Below are 18,661 nucleotides of genomic sequence, written 5' to 3' on the forward strand. Positions count from 1 at the left end.
AAGGTTATTGTGACAGGGTAGGAACCAATGTTGGTCAGTGTTTCCCAGTGGACCCTAATGAACGTTACATTAAATGTTTGTACTGTAGCTGAAATATTTATGCTTTGCCTGTTCCTCTTCGATTTAGGATATAGCGTTGCACAAACAACGTGTCCGGCCTACACCAGGTATCCGGTTAGATAGCTGCGTTTGCTCTAACTAGGTGCGATTAGCATTAGCTAATGCGATTTATTTTAGCCACACCTTTCTAAGAAAAGACAAACTAGCTGTCTGCAGAAAGTAAGATACACAAACTAATAGTGAAATTATAGAATGCATTGACCATGCAGACTGTCACTGCAAGTGGTAGTTGTGACTCGTGGTAAGCAGCAAAACATGCTCTCCTTGAGTGACACCGAGTGCAGGGCTTGGTGTGTGTGGAAGGGAGACTACTCAAGTCGCAAACTATAAAAACGGACATTACACGTTTATCAAACCAAACACTGAAAGACCGTTATACAAGTAAAAACAAACTACCGCTATATAGTAAAATATGATATACCGCCTGGCCCTACTTTACATGATCACTATAATATTTCAGCTAAAGAATGGTCCCCAGATATTCTCTGTGTACATCTCAAGACACACTGCTATGACTTCTCCCAGTTGTGGACACTCCTATGTCTGATAATGTTACTCAGGCGGGAGAAGCTCTTGTAACATAGTTTGCACTTGAAGGGCTTCTCCTTGGTGTGAACGGTCTGGTGCTGCTTCACATATTTCACCTTAGTAAAGCGCTTCCCACACGTGGGGCAGGCATACGGCTTGTCTGCGTCTGTCCTAATGCTCAGCCTCCCACGTTGTGACCCAATGACACCAGAAGAGGTAGAAGCAGGAGCCACAGCCCTCAGGTGGTTAGTCTTTGAGCTCCCTACTTGACCTTTAGCCATTGTTTGGGTGTTGTTGGGATTGTGTGCTGTGTTATAGGCTAGGTACCTCTCGTGGTGAACGCCCATCCTGATCCTCTCTGTATTGGTGGGGTAAACCATGAGGTAACTGAGGAAGGCTAGACCCAGGCTTTCTATGAACCCAAACCCCACCAGGTGGGTCTCCCACCAATCCCTGTGAATGCTGAAGCCCAGGGTGACCTGCTCTGTTCATCATGGATATTGTGGTGTTTGTATCATAGGAACAGGAGGGTCTGTCTCTATCAGCCCCAGGCCCTGCTCCATCCCTGCACTGAGACTGTGAAGAGAAGGGTCTGGGCTGCAGACTGTATCCCTGACTGGAGCCTCTGTCTCTCTGATGACCACCAGGACTGAGGTTGTTCAGTCCACCTGTCCACTGGTTGTGTTCTGTGTAGTGGCGGAGTCTCTGTCCCTTACAGTTCAGTCCTGGTTCTGACTCGGAAAGGATGAGCAACGGCTCCTGATCCAGGGTTCTGATCTGGTGCCAGGGTTTGTGACCAGGAGCTTCAGAGGTCCAGTCTCTCCCACCAGCAACATAAACACAAATTGAACAGAAGAACATAAAGGTTTATATAAGAAACTTTGCTGTACAAACAGAAACATGATATTATAAAATGTTAACCACAGTCAAGCCCATCTCTAACATCTGTAACACTTCAAGTACCTAACAATATGGAGCCATTGGAGTTTATTATAGAAAATGTCCATCTGTGTTGATTCAAGAATTAAGTATAATGTTTTGGTTAGACGGAGATAAGGGAAACTCAGTCCCTGCAATGATAATACATTTTGATTTGATACAAAAACAACCAAGTCAATCAGCACAGAGTCAATTTTGTATTTAATTTCAACGAAATGGTCATGCACTCACATAATGTGAATTACAGTACTTTTATTGCACAAAACAATACATGTGACAAGTAGCATAACTTCCCACTGTTTACTTTTCTGTAAATCTGGTACACTCGCTTTGCTGAAATTAATTTTAGAATCATTTGGAAAAGGTTCAACATTACATTTCTATAGCGCTTTTCATAGAATCTCAACGCGCTTCAAGAGCTAAAAGAAGACAAAAAACAAGCAATATATCATGACGGGTCAACCAATAGTGGGCCAAGTCGTTGAAAGCGGCATCCTCCGAAGACGGAGAGGGTCAGTTCATGGCTTGAGCGAAGGGAGCTAGACAGAGGATGGTGACGAAGTCTTGCTGACGATCTTGTAGAGGGTAAGTCTGGGAACCAGCCTGAGTCTCTTATAGCCACTGGACTTCTCCTCTGTGCAGCAGCCACTTAGGTGATGCTCCAGCAGCTCTGTTCGCCAGAAAGCTCACCGCACTCAGCTCAGAATAGTAGCCGGTCGTCCTTCGTTACGAGCCCTCAGCACTAGTGGATTCCTCTAGCTCCCATTCCTCTCACGCTTCAGGAGACTCCTCAAATGATGTTCTTAAAAGATCTGGAATTGGCAACCAGGTGAAATTTAAAAAAAGATGGTGCTGTGTCCGGATGCATTTTGGAAACAAAGCTAGCAAAGCCAAAAAGTGTTAAACTGTCAGTCAATCTGCAAATCCTTGGCTTAAAAATGGCAGACATTTGCAATAAAAAAACTTGATGTTATTAAAAACAAAAGACCTGATTTAAAAAAAAAAAACATATTAAAAACACCTAAAAATAACTAAATATGTACAAATGCACACATTGCTTCACTACTTCATGTCAAGTAAACCTGAATTAAGGCACTATCGTCTCATTATAAAACTCCAGCATTAAACAACAGGACAAGGTTGTCACTTTTCATTAGTGAAGCATTTTTACAGACATCACACCAACCATCATATCATCTACTCTGCCTCATCATACTCCTTATTTCCTCAGCTCATCCAGTTCCCTACTACATCCAAAGCCAACACAATTAACTACAAACTAACTAGTATTACATTACATGTCATTATACTCGGGCTGTGTGCATTTTCTGCTGGTGTATCCTGAGGTAGCTCCTCTCTGAGAACCTCTTCCCGCAGTGTGTACAGGCGAATGGCCTCTCTCCCGTGTGGACCTTCAGGTGCATCTTCAGCTGGTGCTGGTGTGAGAACCTTTTCTCACACTGGGGGCAGCTGAAGGGTTTCTCCCCTGTGTGGACCCTTTGGTGCCTCTTTAAGTTGAATGAATGTGAGAAACTGGCCCTGCACAGTTGGCAGCCGAATGGTTTCTCCCCCGTGTGAATCCGCTGGTGGATCTCCACCTGTTTGGGGAAACTGAAGGCTTTCCCACAGATTCCATCTCCAATAATGTCATTTGTCAATGAGCTTGTGTAGCCATTTAGTGTTGAGGCACTGGCATTGTCTGAGGTCTGGTTTAACATTAGGAGAGTGTGAGGAGGATGAAGGTCAGGGAGTGTCTGTGTTGTCGCAGGGTCCATGTTCCAGTTGATAGATCCTATAGAAGGCAGGCTGAAGGCAGCACCTGTTAGAGGGTTAACCTGAGGCCCCATCAGTCTCTCTGAATCACAACTATAAGAGCAAGATGGAGCATCGCTAGCCGAGTTTGTGTCTGTTCTCTCCCGCCACATAGGGACACCTCCTCGTCCCCGCAGACCAAATCTACGCCTCACCCTGGTCTCAGCCAGTCTGTTGTCATGGACACTACGTTTGGTTGTTGTTTTGTGTTCGACTGTCTGTTTCTGGTTGTGGTTAACAGTGTTGTTCACCAGCCCAGAGTTGAGGACGCTGTCCCATCCACTGACCTCCACTATGTCGTCCCTGGTCTTGGCCTGCTTGGTGATGTCGACCCCCGGGCCCTTGGATGCAGCCGTCTGGGATACCAAGACGGCCGCCCAGTCTCCTCTGTCAGCCTCCAGCCAACCACCTGCAGGAAGAGTTTAGAAAATAGACTTTACAAACATGGCAGAGAACTCTACTCTGGAGTTTGAGTCAATTACCTGGTCAAATTCATATATTATAAAGCGTGTTTTTGCATGTAAACGTAAGTTTCATTTTATGAATGAAGAAATAATTACATTATAATTATTAGGTGCATCACTATTCTCATTGAAGATCTATTCCATTGAAGATATATTCTATTCCCAACACTCTAACCACTATTCCTAGTGGTTAGAGCGTTGGGCCAGTAACCGAAAGGTTGCTGGATCGAATCCCCGAGCTGACAATGTAAAGATCTGTCGTTCTGATCTGCTGTATATGCTACAACGAACAAGACCCAACAGGTAGGCTGCTATTTGATCATCTGAATGGAGGTGTTGTTATTTGTTACTGACGGACAGGAAAAAAGTGCATGCAGACTCAATTAGCCCAGCTAGCTAACTTAGTTAGCTATTTTAGCCAACTAGCTTCTCTCGGTTTGATGCAGTCAAGACACGTACTTGGTACGTAGCCTAGTGGTTATAGCGTTGGGCCAGTAACCGAAAGGTTGCTCGATCGAATCCCCCTGAACAAGGCAGTTAACTCACTGTTCCCCAGTAGGCAGTCATTGTAAATAAGAATGTGTTCTTAACTGACTTGCCTAGTTAAATAAAGGTTAAATAATGTAAAAAATATATTTTTTAAGTAGGCTATACACATTTTATTAGGTGCACCCATCTAGTACAGGTTGGGCCCACTTTTTCCTCCAGAACAGCGACAGATACGCTGTGGCATTCAAAGGTTGCTTAGTTGGTATCAAGGGAACTAACGTGCCAGGAAAACATTCCCCACACCCTTACACCACCAGCCTGTACCGATGACACCAGGCAGTATCGAGCCCTGGACTCATGCTGCTTACGCCAAATCCTGACTCTGCCATCAGCATGAGGCAACAGTAACCGGGATTCGTCGGACCAGCAAATGTTTTTCACACTCCAATTGTCAAGTGTTGGTGATTGCGTGCCCACTGGAGCCACTTCTTCTTGTTTTTAGCTGATAGGAGTGGAACCCGGTGTGGTCATCTGCTGCAATAGCCTATCCGTGACAAGGACCGACGAGTTGTGCGTTCGGAGGGGCCGTTCAGCACAGCACTGTTGTACTGCGCCATTTTTCTTTGCTTGTATGTGACCCGCCTCTTAGCTTGCACAATTCTGGCTGTTTTTTTCACCCACAGGACTACCACTGATTTGATGTTTTTTTCTTTGTCACACAGTCTCAGTAAACCCTAGACACTGTTGTGCGTGAAAAGCCCAGGAGGCCGTTTCTGAGATACTGGAACCAGCGCGCCTGGCCCAACGATCATACAACACTCAAAGTCGCTTAGGTTACTCGCTTTGCCCATTCTAACGTTCAATCAAACAGTAACTGAATGCCTCTGTGCCTGTCTGCCTGCTTTATATAGCAAGCTACGGCCACATGAATCACTGTCTGCAGAAGCAAACCATTTTCGTGAACGGGATGGTGTACCTAATAAACTGTGTGAGTATGTCTCCCTTACCTTGCTCCCCCATCTTTAGTCCACTCAGCAGATCAATGCTCTCTGGTCCGTCTTCTATTGTCTCCTCTTTGACTACCAGCAGATCAATCTTCCCATCCTCCATGTGTACTGACTGTAAGAGATACAAAGTGAGAGGATGTTGGATCAAGAAATCTGATATGAGCACCCTGCTATGGAGCATCTTCTGATTGGGCAATGAGGGATTGCTGTGAGTACTATGCAAACACGTTAGTTGATGTGACTACTTGACAACCTTTAATGGGTTGATAATTGAAAGGCATGGTCCCACACTTAAGACAAAATGTATCAAGAACAGGGCCGTATCCACAAACCATCTCAGAAAAGGTCTTAGGAGTACTGTTAAAACCTGTTTTAAGACAACAACAAAAAACAGCTCAGAGTAGGTTTTAGGGTGGGGTTAAGACGCTGCCCAGAAACTCTGAGCCAGGAGTAAAATCCACTCATAAGTTTCTCAGCTGGTTATCGCGACAGTTTGAGGTACTGCAAAGGAAAGACTGTGATGATGCTTATTGACATTGGTTATTCCCCATCATTTGCAACAATCGTGATGAGGCATCGCCCGCTGTGCAGTCTATAGCACGCTTCAGACAACCACGGTGAATGGGGCTGTACGTCAAATGGAATTTCCGACTGACGCGATCACTTTGCCTATTATTTATTGCTTAAAATGTTGGCATTTTAAAGAAATAACCTTTGCGACACATCTCCTTTGCATAGAGTTGATCAGGCTGCTGATTGATTGTGGCCTGTGGAATGTTGTCTCACTCCTCTTCAAGGTACCGGAACGAAACAGTCCAAAACAGAGAGGTTCCCGGATCCGGTTCCTCAAATTAAGCACTGGTTTTGGAATATTGACAAGTTCCAGTTGGGATACAAGTGCGCTCTGATCGTCTCAATTATCATTTTGGCCAAAAAAATTGTCCGACTCAAGTGAATGACAAGTGCTCACTCCGTTAAAGGCTTAGGTCATATTTTTTTTAGCAGTTTTGATGTTAAGCTCCAAAGGGATAACTTGAAATAACACTTAGGTAATTAAGCATAACATATGAAATAGGCCTCGTGAAATCATTGTCAAAAGGCGCAAGAGATACTGTTGCATGTAGGTCTAGATTATTTATTGATTGATCATATAGAAATATCGACAAACAAAATGAACAACTCTAAAGCAATTGCCTGTCTATGGCGCAGGAACCACTTACTCGCTGCATTTTCCTATGATCAAGACACCTGCTGATAACTCTTAACTGGTTAGGAAAGCTCATGAGGTCTCCTAAATATCTGTCAACTAGGTGGGACTCATGACTAAAGAGGCTTCAAGCATAGCTTTTATTTTTACCCATAAGAGTAGAAGTAAAATGTCTCTCTTCTCAGCACTTACAACCAATTTTCTACTCTGAGTCGCTTTGTGGATACGGGCCCAACAAAGTCTGAGTAGAAGTGCTGATCGAGGATCAGGTCACCAGCTGTCTACATCGTCTTATTCATTTTGATCTAAAAGGTAAAACTGATCCTAGATCGGCACTCCTGCTCTGAGGCTTTGTGGATACGGGCCCAGACCTAATACCATTCAGACAGTAGTTCACAGTGGGGTCACCTCAGTGAGAAGATGTGTGGTCCTGTGCTGCTCAGCTGGTTCCTCTGTGGGTTCAGGAGGAGGTGTAGTCTGGTTGTCCTCCATGACCATGGTCCCCTCAGGGTTCCCCAGACCCTCCTCACACCCCTCCTCCTTCACCAGCAGCACCTCTGGACCCTCCTCCTCCTGGAAGAGAGGTGATACAGATTACACAGACATAAACTCCCTCAGAGGTGTATCATACGAAGCCAGCTAGATCTACTCAGGGTTTCACAATCCAGCTCAGGCTTCATCAGTATTACAATGGTGGATATTGCTCATCCGCCTGCCTGCTAACTCTAGCAGGCCTGGATCTGTGTGTGCATATCGCTCAGGGCTAGTCGAACGCCGAACTCTTCATTGAGACAACACTGAAACATCAATCCATGGGTGGGTCAGTGCCACATTTTCATTTGTGCCAAAATCAAAATGAAGGAAAAAGCTTGCAAATTCAGCAGGCTATGGTGTGAAATAGGATTTTAGAAGTACCGTCTTCATTTTATTACTTAGCATTAATGCCATTTTTGTTGTGCTTATCAATGTCCTTTTTCCCACTCTTATATATATTTGAATCATAATTGTATTTGGCAAACAAAAGTTTTACTGTGCTGTGAAGTTTCAAATGCATTCTGTCATTACTAAATAATGTGACAGGTATTTCACTATTTAACACAAAAAAACAAACATTTTGATTTAATAAAATATTGAAGTGTTCTTACTCAAATGAAGAGGTAATGATGCAGTCTTTGCAAGAGGGAGGTAATCTGATTTTAATTGGTCCTCAAGGAATGCTTACTAACAGGGATGCAAACAAATTTGTGCACAAAATTTGGGAAAGCTTTTTGTGGATATGGAAAATATCTGGGATCTTTTATTTCAGCTCATGAAACATGGAACTAACACTTTACATATTGCGTTTATATTTCTGTTGTGTATATAATTGTGGAACGAACAGTGGACTGAAGATGGGATGGTCAGGCATTTGTGCGGTTGAGTCCATTTTTCCTGTAACATGGACTCCTAACAAGGGAATGAAACTTTGTAGCTCCTTGCTGAAACAAGCAACATGTTGTATTATGCCATCAATGACTTGAATGGGGACGCCGGTTCTAGTCATTATATTTCTATGGCAGAACATGCAGTCAGGAGTGAAGGAGAGGAGAAAATGTGCCTTAAAATGTGGCAGGCCAATTACCTTCATCCAAAATTCCATGACTGTCACAGCCCTAGTGTAGGTATATTTAGTAAGTGTATATAGGTTATAAAGCACTGTTGGGTGTATGCAGAATAGGGTGAGATGTATATTAAAGAGAGTCTCAATGAAAGTCTTAGAATGAAAAGTTCAATTTTGTGTTTATTAAACAAACACGTTTTAATTACACCATATGAAAACCACCACATACCTCCGGCCCAACTACAAATCTGCATGGACTTGTTGAACTGCCCTAATTTTCTCATTAAAAGTATCTTGGGGGGGAAGATTTAAGTAGTTGAATGGAAGTAATGAAATAGGCATTTGTGAATATCATATTGCCTACATAGTACAAACACTATGTAAGAGACTCATTAAGCTTATATCAGCCTTTATAAATCACACAATGCTTGAATAAAATATTCTACCCAGAAATCTGTTATTCCCGTTATTCTGACAACAATCAAAATGAACCTTCATTTTTAAAGGAAGACTGAGGTTACCACTATCAGAACCGCAGATATTTTGATGAGCGTGATGCTAGACTTTGCTCTCTCACAGTCACACAGAGTATCTGTGCATGCACACACACGGGTTCGCTTCACGTTGCTACAACATGGTAGCTGTGGTACCAAAACCGCAGAGAAGTTGCGCAAATTGACCCCCTACTGTTGTTTACTTTGTGCATGTACATCATCTAGCTGAGTCTAGATTAATGCAGGGTTTGATTGAAATGTCAGAAGCTATCGAGTGGAATGGTTTCTTTCGATGTTATTGAGTGGAATGGTTTTTCTTCTGGTGTATCCTGAGGTAGCTCCTCTCTGAGAACCTCTTCCCACAGTGATTACAGGCAAACGGCCTCTCTCCAGTGTGGACCTTCAGGTGCATCTTCACTTGGTGTTGGTGGTGGGAGAACCTCTTTTCACAGTGGGGGCAATTGTATGGTTTCTCCGCTGTGTGGACCCTCTGGTGCCTCTTCAGGTTGCCAGCCTGGGCGAAGCGCATATGACACTGGGTACAGCTGAAGGGTTTCTCTCCTGTGTGGACCCTCTGGTGGATCTCCAACTTCTGGGTGCAACTTCTGGTGCTTTGTTACAGAACATGCAGAGGAACCGTTTCTCTTTACTAGTGCCCGATGTGGCTCCCCCTCCCTGAGACTGGGCTCTAGTCCTGTCTTTTGAGTTCAACACCTGATCAAAAAGGATGTGGCTCCCCCTCCCTGAGACTGGGCTCTAGTCCTGTCTTTTGAGTTCAACACCTGATCAAAAAGGATGTGGCCGTGTGAATCGGAAGGCCCCATCGACGTGGACACTGGGTCGGGACCGCTGAACGCATGTAAAGGGGAGTGGGTTGTCTCTAAGCTTTCCCTGTAGTCTAAGAAGTCACTGGTGTTGCCCTGCGAGTGTCCTTCTCCTAACGGAGTCTCATCTGCATTCCATGTCAGAGGAGTGTCACCTTCCACTTTCACAGTCACTTCATCTACGACCAGACCCTCCCCTTTCTTATCTAGGAACCCTTCAGAGAATACATTACTACTGTACCGGTTCCAGTCCCCTCTGGACCGAACAGTCTGTGTCTCTAAACCCAAGGATATGTTGCCAGGGTCCATCTCTGTAGTGTAAGAACAAGACGGATCATCACCTCCAGTGTTTAACGCATAACTATCTCCATAGGAATTAACCGTCCCCTGGCTCTGGTGTAATACCGATAAGTACTCTGAGCCGGGAGCAGGAGGACAGCAAAGTCTACCCAGACTCAGTCTCTTTCGGTCTGATCTGTGGTCAGATCCTGTGTGTGAGATCATTTGTGTTACAGTTCACGTCTCGGTGTCCGTCTCTGACTTGAGGACGGCGTTCGGCATTCCACTGACCTCCGTGATGCTGCATCTGGTCCTGGGCTGGGTGGTGGTGGCGAGGTCCTCCGTGGCTACAGGGGGCTCTCCAGCCGCTCCAGTCTGGATGTCTCTGCGTTGCCGTGGGTCCTCTTCTCCTTCAGACCTCTCCTGCTTGACCCCAGGACCTACAGCCTCTGCATCTGCAGCCTGACACAAGAGGTTATTACCGGTACATGAGTTGAATAGGATAACAATGGCATAGTGAAGTCTCACAGGCAGATAAATGCTGATGTACATGTAAGGAAGTGAATAGCTGAGGGGAGCCTTTCTGAAATGTACTGTAACACTATTCCACTGACCTCTATCATAATAACGTGCTGGGTTGAGGTTCCACTCCCCTCATCAACAGTGATTGGTTGGTCATCTCTCCATATATTGTGTCCCGCTGCCTTCACAAAGTTCCTGTGGCCTCCAGTGAGATGTCCTTCACCTGAGAGAGTGATTGGGGGAAAAGAGGTGGTTAGGTTAGCCATTGTCAATGCTCAACGCTATATTGCACACTAATGACAGTTTTGACACTAGAATTGTCAAGGATGTAAGGGGACACTAAGCATAACTTCTTGATATACAATTTATAGATGGATTAATTGTTACATAGGAAATGCAGTAAATCAAGAATCTGGTTAGAAAATGATTCTTTTTGCAAGTACATTCAGTGGAGTTATTGTATACTATCCCAAAACTGACCAAGACCAAAATCTGGTTAACCTGTTGTTAACGCATCTGAAGTCACACGTGCGCAGATGTGAAATGTACCTCTTGCCATTCCTCTGTATCGATCGAGGATCTTGACGCTACTGGGACGACTGCCGAGGACGCGCTCTCGCGTTGTCCTCTCTGCGCGCTCCCGTGCCACCTTCAGTTCTAGTAGTTTTCTCCGCAATGTCCTGTTTTCTTTCTGGCTTTGAGTTATTTCCAAACGACACACTGCATAGTCGTCGTCTACGAGTTTACAGATCTCTGACACGGCTGCATTCGCTAGAACCTCCATGATGGAGGCTATTTGAGTGTGAAAAACCATACAGTTAGCCATTGTTAGCAGCTAGCTAGCGTTAGTTACCTATTAACAGATCTATCCACCAAGTCCTGTCCCCAACGCGAATTAAAAACTACTTGGGGTAAGTATGTGATGCTGTGTAGTTAAATTAGTCATATTTCGAGTTCCAGGGTGTTAATAAACGTCTAAATAACAAAAAAAACGCTAAAGTGAAAATTATTGGTGAGTTCTGTGTACACTTCTTCAGTGGTTTGTAAATCGCGTTCGACAACCAAATTTAGTGATGCATTACCGCCACCTACTGGACTGTGGACCAGAGATGGATAAGGTCTGAAGTTGAATCCTACGCAATTTAACAATTCTCCCTGTCGGAATACATCATTGACTACAATATCACCTTAAGGTTTTCTTAACAATTAAATTAAACTAGGCTGTTCAATGCCATTATTCCTACTAATAAAACTGTCCCGTTCCCTCCCATATCGCTGTCACTGAAATAGGATGTGTTCCACTGTCTCCATGTCCTGGCATTGATCACACTTCCCAGTCGGATTGTTTCCCTAATTTCAAAGTGCTGTTGAGCCTTGTGTGTTCCAGTTTCAGTCTTGTGATTATGTCTTCCTCCCTTCTCTGTTGACCCGAGGTCCTCCCCCACCTTTTCCTGGATCTTATACAGGTGTCTTCCCTTTCCCTCCCTGTTCCACAACTCTTGCCATTACAGTTTTTTTCTGATTGCTTAGGCACTATCTTTGAAACTACAGGCTATTTTTTGCAAAACTCTACACACTAGCCACCAAAAACATTATACAATTGTTGCAAAACCCTTCACTCTTTTAAAAAAGTGTTTTTGCATCAATTCAGTACACACAGCACATCATTTGAATAAGCACATGAAGCACCAACTACGCACTGATAGTACAAATGAAAAACACTTGTGGCTTTTACTTTTTCTGTGTGCAGGGCATAGCAGTTTGCAATAAAGTTTTGTCATACATGTAGTAAACACAGGTATCCAAATGTGTAAACTATGCATGTGTATTCCGAACATAACACACTATCAATACAAATAAGGGGGGAAACGTTTTTTTACCCCTCAATGTTCTAACACTCCTCAAACAACAAAAGTGCAGTAGAAGAAAACAAAAACATTGGTGCAAGAAGGGAAAAAAGAACAGAAGAAAATTAGGTTAAATCTCGCCGCCTTTGTGGGTCTGGCCATAGGACTTCATCCACATCACATGTGATGTTGTCTTGAGCTAGGCAGCGTGAAAAGTATCGCCTGGAGTCCCGTATCCAGGCATGGCATGACCCCTGATCGATGTCTCCACAAGCCTCCTCCATTGCCTGTAGAAGGGGTATGCGTTGGTGGGGCTGGCGATCGTACACCTTCCAACGCCATGTAGAGAAGAATTCTTCAATAGGACTTAAGAACGGAGAGTATGGGGGGAGATTGAGTGAGATGAAATGTGGGTGACCTGTGAACCAATTGCGGACCACAGCAGCCCGGTGGAAACTAACATTGTCCCAGATGATAATGTACCTGGGATGCTCTGGCCCCTGGTCATCAGGGATTAGTCTGTTGTGGAGGGTGTCCAGAAATGTGATAATGTGTGCAGTGTTGTATGGGCCTAGGATTGCATGATGGTGAAGGACGCCATTTTGACTAATAGCCGCACACATTGTTATGTTGCCACCACGTTGTCCGGGGACGTTGATGATGGCACGGTGTCCAATGATATTTCTGCCGCAGCTCCTTGTTTTTGCAAGGTTGAAACCTGCCTCGTCCACATATATTAGCTCATGATGCACTGCATCTGCTTCTAGCTTCATGACGCTCTGAAAGAGACAAGACAATGTAGCACAGTAGGAGAAGACAGGGATCAGTCAATAGGATGTAGCACCATACACTTCCAGATCCAGTACCAATGATAGGATAGTATAGCTTACCTGCACATATTCATATCTCAGTTGTTTTACACTGTCTGCATTTCTTTCGAAAGGGACTCTGTACAGCTGCTTCATCCTAATTCTATTGCGTTTCAGTAGACGAGACAGTGCAGAGAGACTCACTCGGTTGACGTTTTGGAATACGGTGTTATCTACCATTATGTGGTCCTGCAGTTCTCTGAGTCTGATGCAGTTATTTGCAATGACCATATTTACAATGTGGGTCTCCTGCTCTGGGGTGAACAGTCGACCTCTTCCACCAGATACTGGTTTTCTTGCAGCTCTGTAAAAACATTTGAATGGTTTTAGTGATAGATCCTTATCATTATGAAAGTACAGTACATATTACTGTACCAGTAAGACTACAGCACTTAGTCTCATTTCGAAATATCCAGATGATACCTGCAACAGTATAGTGGCTCAGATTTGGTTAAACCTGTTGCCCAGTCTCCCTCATGCTCATCCCATGGTTGACAACATTGTTGTCCAAACCAAGTGTTTACCTGTGGCCTATTTATAGTGCTCAAGCTCTGATTTGTAAGTGAACTCATTATCTAAAAGTGTTTTCACATGTGGAAAGGCAATTGGCGAAATTGTGTAGCAATGTAGAGACCAATGTTTACAGTTGTGCTAGAAGTATGTTATTAAATTGCAAACTGAGTGTAAAGCATAGAACGTGCATTCAGTTTGGTACACTTGGTTAATGCATTGGCCACAAGTGTTAATGGTTTCAGAGATGGTGTTTCGAGGATCGCTGTTAGTGTTTAAAGCATTAAAAAAAACACATCTCTTGGCCTCTGCTTTACTTAATAGAAAGGATCTTATTGGTTGGCGACATGACGTCCTAGCTCAAAGGGTGTGGTTGAATGAAAAAAGGCATGCACGCTGTCCTTTTGAAAGGCAGACCTGCTTATTACATTACACATCAAATCTCCTATGATGACCATCTTTCAAGCTCAGACCAGACTTGTTTTGCAAGAATAGAGTAGAAATAATATAATTACTTTATTCCATCTACACTGAACAAAAATATGATTTACAGTTCATATAAGGAAATCAGTCAATTGACATAAATAAATTAGGCCCTAATATATGGCTTGCACATGACTGCGATTACAGATGCATATATTGGTCACAGATACCTTTTAAAACAAAGTAGGGGCTGGTTCAGAAAACCAGTCAGTATCTGGCGTGACCACCATTTGCCTCATTAAGCGCAACACATCTCCTTCCCATAGAGTTGATCAGGCAGTTGATTGTGGCCTGTGGAATGTTGTCCCACTCCTCTTCAATGGCTGTGCGATGTTGCTGGATATTGGCGGGAACTGAAACACGCTGTCGTACGTGTCGATCCAGAGCATCCCAAACATGCTCAATTGGGTAACATGTATGGTGAGTATGCAGGCCATGGAAGAACTGGGACATTTTCATCTTCCAGTAATTGTGTACCCATCCGTGCGACATGGGGTCATTGCATTATACTGAAACATGAGGTGATGGCGGGGGATGAATAGCACGACAATGGGCCTCAGGATCTCATCACATCAGCAAACCATTCAACCACACGACACCATACACGCTGTTTGCCATCTGGCCGGTACAGTTGAAACTGGATTCATCCATGAAGAGTACACTTTTCCAGCATGCCAGTGGCCAACGAAGGTGTGCATTTTCCCACTTAAGTCGGTCACGATGCCAGACTGCAATCAGGTCAAGACCCTGGTGAGGACGACGAGCACGCAGCTGAGCTTCCCTGAGACCGTTTCTGACCGTTTGTCCAGAAATTATTCGGTTTCATCAGCTGTCCGGATGGCTGGTCTCCGACAATCCCGCAGGTTAATAAGCCGGATGTGGAGGTCCTGGGCTGGCGTGGTTACATGTGGTCTGCAGTTGTGACGCCGGTTGGTTGTACGGCCAAATTCTCTAAATCGACATTGGAGATGGCTTATGGTAGACAAATGAACATTCAATTATCTGGCAACAGCTCTGCTGGACATTCCTGCAGCCAGCATGCCAATTGCACGCTCCCTCAAAACTTGAGACTTTTGTGGTGTTGTGTTGAGTGACTTTTTATTGTCCCTAGCACAAACTGCACCTGTGTAATCATCATGCTGTTTAATCAGCTTCTTAATATGCCACACCTGTCAGGTAGATGGATTATCTTGGGAAAGGAGAAATGCTCTCTAACACAGATGTAAACATATTTTAGAGAAATAAGCTTTTTGTACATATGGACAATTTCCTGGGATATTTTATTTCAGTTCATAAAACATGGGACCAACACTTTATACACTGCTCAAAAAAAATAAAGGGAACACTTAAACAACACAATGTAACTCCAAGTCAATCACACTTCTGTGAAATCAAACTGTCCACTTAGGAAGCAACACTGAATGACAATAAATTTCACATGCTGTTGTGCAAATGGAATAGACAACAGGTGGAAATTATAGGCAATTAGCAAGACACCCCCAATAAAGGAGTGGTTCTGCAGGTGGTGACCACAGACCACTTCTCAGTTCATATGCTTCCTGGCTGATGTTTTGGTCACTTTTGAATGCTGGCGGTGCTTTCACTCTAGTGGTAGCATGAGACGGAGTCTACAACTCAGGTAATGCAGCTCATCCAGGATGGCACATCAATGCGAGCTGTGGCAAGAAGGTTTGCTGTGTCTGTCAGCGTAGTTTCCAGAGCATGGAGGCGCTACCAGGAGACAGGCCAGTACATCAGGAGACGTGTAGGAGGGCAACAACCCAGCAGCAGGACCGCTACCTCCGCCTTTGTGCAAGGAGGAGCAGGAGGAGCACTGCAAAATGACCTCCAGCATGCCACAAATGTGCATGTGTCTGCTCAAACGGTCAGAAACAGACTCCATGAGGGTGGTATTAGGGCCTGACGTCCACAGGTGGGGGTTGTGCTTACAGCCCAACACCCTGCAGGACGTTTGGCATTTGCCAGAGAACACCATGATTGGCAAATTCGCCACTGGCGCCCTGTGCTCTTCACAGATGAAAGCAGGTTCACACTGAGCACATGTGACAGACGTGACAGAGTCTGGAGACGCCATAGAGAATGTTCTGCTGCCTGCAACATCCTCCAGCATGACCGGTTTGGCGGAAGGTCAGTCATGGTGTGGGGTGGCATTTCTTTGGGGGGCCGCACAGCCCTCCATGTGCTCGCTCGCCAGAGGTAGCCTGACTGCCATTAGGTACCGAGATGAGATCCTCAGACCCCTTGTGAGACCATATGCTGATGCGGTTGGCCCTGGGTTCCTTCTAATGCAAGACAATGCTAGACCTCATGTGGCTGGAGTGTGTCAGCAGTTCCTGCAAGAGGAAGGCATTGCTGCTATGGACTGGCCCGCCCGTTCCCCAGACCTGAATCCAATTGAGCACATCTGGGTCATCATGTCTCGCTCCATCCACCAACGCAACGTTGCACCACAGACTGTCCAGGAGTTGGCGGATGCTTTAGTCCAGGTCTGGGAGGAGATCCCTCAGGAGACCATCCACCACCTCATCAGGAGCATGCCCAGGCGTTGTAGGGAGATCATACAGGCACGTGGAGGCCACACACACTACTGAGCCTCATTTTGACTTGTTTTAAGGACATTACATCAAAGTTGGATCAGCCTGTAGTGTGGTTTTCCACTTTAATTTTGAGTGTGACTCCAAATCCAGACCTCCATGGGTTGATAAATTTGATTTCCATTGATAATTTTTGTGTGATTTTGTTGTCAGCACATTCAACTATGTAAAGAAAAAAGTATTTAATAAGAATATTTCATTAATTAAGCAATTAATTAAGCAAAATGTTAGTCTCATCTAACCAGAGTACCTTCTTCCATATGTTTGGGGAGTCTCCCACATGCCTTTTGGCGAACACCAAACATGTTTGCTTATTTTTTTCTTTAAGCAATGGATTTTTTTCTGGCCACTCTTCCGTAAAGCCCAGCTCTGTGGAGTGTACAGCTTAAAGTGGTCCTATGGACAGATACTCCAATCTCCACTGTGGAGCTTTGCAGCTCCTTCAGGGTTATCTTTGGTCTCTTTGTTGCCTCTCTGATTAAAGCCTTCCTTGCCTGGTCTGTGAGTTTTGGTGGGTGGCCCTCTCTTGGCAGGTTTGTTGTGGTGCCATATTCTTTCAATTTTTTTAATAATGGATTTAACGGTGCTTCGTGGGATGTTCAAAGTTTCTGATATTTTTTTTAACCCATCCCTTATCTGTACTTCTGCACAATTTTGTCCCTGACCTGTTTGGAGAGCTCCTTGGTCTTCATGGTGCCGCTTGCTTAGTGGCGTTGCAGACTCTGGGGCGTATATATACTCAGATCATGTGACACTTAAGATTGCACACAGGTGGACTTTATTTAACTAATTATGTGACTTCTGAAGGTAATTGGTTGCACCACATCTTATTTAGGGGCTTTATAGCAAAGGGGTTGAATACATATGCACGCACCATTTTTCCGTTATAATGTTTTTTTTGAACAAGTTATTTTTTTCACTTCATCAATTTGGACTATTTTGTGTATGTACATTACATGAAATCCAAATAAAAATCTATTTAAATTATAGGTTGTAATGCAACAAAATAGGAAAAACGCCAAGGGGGATGAATTACCTTCTTACCCCAAGACATTTCACATGATAGTTATAATATGTCGGCTAAAGAATAGTTCCCAGATATCCCCTGTATACCACACTGCTACAATTTCTCCCCGTTGTAAACACTCCTATGTCTGATAAGGTTACTTAGAAACTCTTGTTACACAGTTTACACTCATGAGGAGGAAGCATAATAACTTACTGTACCAATTAGTTAGTATTTTTTCTGATATCAAGGGATTGAAACTCGCAATTCTGTTACCAAATTGGTAACGGAATTACTGCCATTGAATTGGCTACAATGGGAAATCGTAGTAGTCACAAACCACAGTTGGGTCACCTGCTACTGTCCTCCCTTCCACTTGCATACTGTCATGTTCAGCTCATCTTTCTGTTGTCTGGTGGTTAGAGCAAGACTGCAAAAACAATCTGGACAACGCCTCACACTGCCTCTCTCTCTGTCTCCGGTGAATGTCACTTCTCCCGACACCTCCCATGACATGGACCACCTATCCTCATTCCATTTACTGTAACAAGTATCCTCACTCACTGAGCACCGACCGACACCGGACGTCCATGGTAGGGCTTAGTGTTTTCCACAAGCACATGGAGTAGCCAGGCAGGATCCCCCGGGTTAAGAACTTTTTGGAAAACTAGCCCTCTTCTGGCGGCTTCTGGTACATTTGAATGGCATCCAAAATACACAAATTATCGAATACTTTATTGACTTGACCTCCCAGATTGAAAAACATTGTTGTGGTATTGTGTTGTAAATTATTGAAAATATATGAATTCAGTGTATTGTTAGTTGTTTTGGATATTGTCTAGACCTATCTGATCAGGACTGTTTAAGAACATTATGCTTTTTATTTTTTACATTTAAACTGTCTTCTCTTGAGGTTAAAGTAGTTTTTTGCAAGATATGAATTTCTTTGGTATTGTAGTTTAACTGACACCCGGCCCAGAAAGACAATTTCCATACACGGCCACAGAGAAGTCAGATTAGAAAATTCCTAATTCCGTCTAAAGTCA

The 18,661-nt window shown here is 44.1% G+C and overlaps 3 protein-coding genes across 3 annotated transcripts in view; all 3 read right to left on the reverse strand.

Annotated features, from left to right (window-relative positions):
- Positions 1-451: 451 nt before the first annotated feature.
- LOC135561872 (zinc finger protein 620-like) lies at positions 452-1,671 on the reverse strand. The gene is given in 2 exon segments (XM_065004026.1): positions 452-1,022; positions 1,024-1,671. Coding segments are annotated over 2 exon segments (879 nt in total). The 5' UTR covers positions 1,510-1,671; the 3' UTR covers positions 452-629.
- Positions 1,672-1,822: 151 nt separating this feature from the next.
- LOC115145745 (uncharacterized) lies at positions 1,823-11,900 on the reverse strand. Its single transcript, XM_065004017.1, has 6 exons — positions 10,835-11,900; positions 10,378-10,508; positions 10,055-10,225; positions 6,975-7,139; positions 5,360-5,471; positions 1,823-3,808 (listed from the first exon to the last, which is right to left on the reverse strand). Exons 1-6 carry the CDS (start codon positions 11,109-11,111, stop codon positions 2,892-2,894), a joined length of 1,773 nt encoding a protein of 590 aa, XP_064860089.1. The 5' UTR covers positions 11,112-11,900; the 3' UTR covers positions 1,823-2,891.
- Positions 11,901-11,978: 78 nt separating this feature from the next.
- LOC115145747 (sal-like protein 4) overlaps positions 11,979-18,661 on the reverse strand; it is a 29,550-nt gene continuing 22,867 nt past the window's right edge. Inside the window, exons 8-9 of the mRNA XM_065004014.1 lie at positions 13,023-13,305; positions 11,979-12,911 (exon numbers count right to left, since the gene is read on the reverse strand). Of these exons, the coding sequence (XP_064860086.1) occupies positions 12,258-12,911; positions 13,023-13,305 (937 nt within the window). The 3' untranslated portion in view covers positions 11,979-12,257. The remainder of the gene's footprint in view (positions 12,912-13,022; positions 13,306-18,661) is intronic.

The sequence above is a fragment of the Oncorhynchus nerka genome, linkage group LG18 (genome assembly GCF_034236695.1).
Source record: "Oncorhynchus nerka isolate Pitt River linkage group LG18, Oner_Uvic_2.0, whole genome shotgun sequence".
Classification (NCBI taxonomy): Eukaryota; Metazoa; Chordata; class Actinopteri; order Salmoniformes; family Salmonidae; genus Oncorhynchus; species Oncorhynchus nerka.

Excerpts from the sequence above, each read along its gene's own strand:
- LOC115145745 (XM_065004017.1), bottom strand. The coding sequence starts at position 11,111 with ATGGCTAACTGTATGGTTTTTCACACTCAAATAGCCTCCATCATGGAG. Across the intron at positions 10,226-10,377 it reads AGCACGTTATTATGATAGAG|GCTGCAGATGCAGAGGCTGT; the intron begins GTCAGTGGAATA and ends CTCTTGTGTCAG. Across the intron at positions 3,809-5,359 it reads ACTAAAGATGGGGGAGCAAG|GTGGTTGGCTGGAGGCTGAC; the intron begins GTAAGGGAGACA and ends CTCTTCCTGCAG.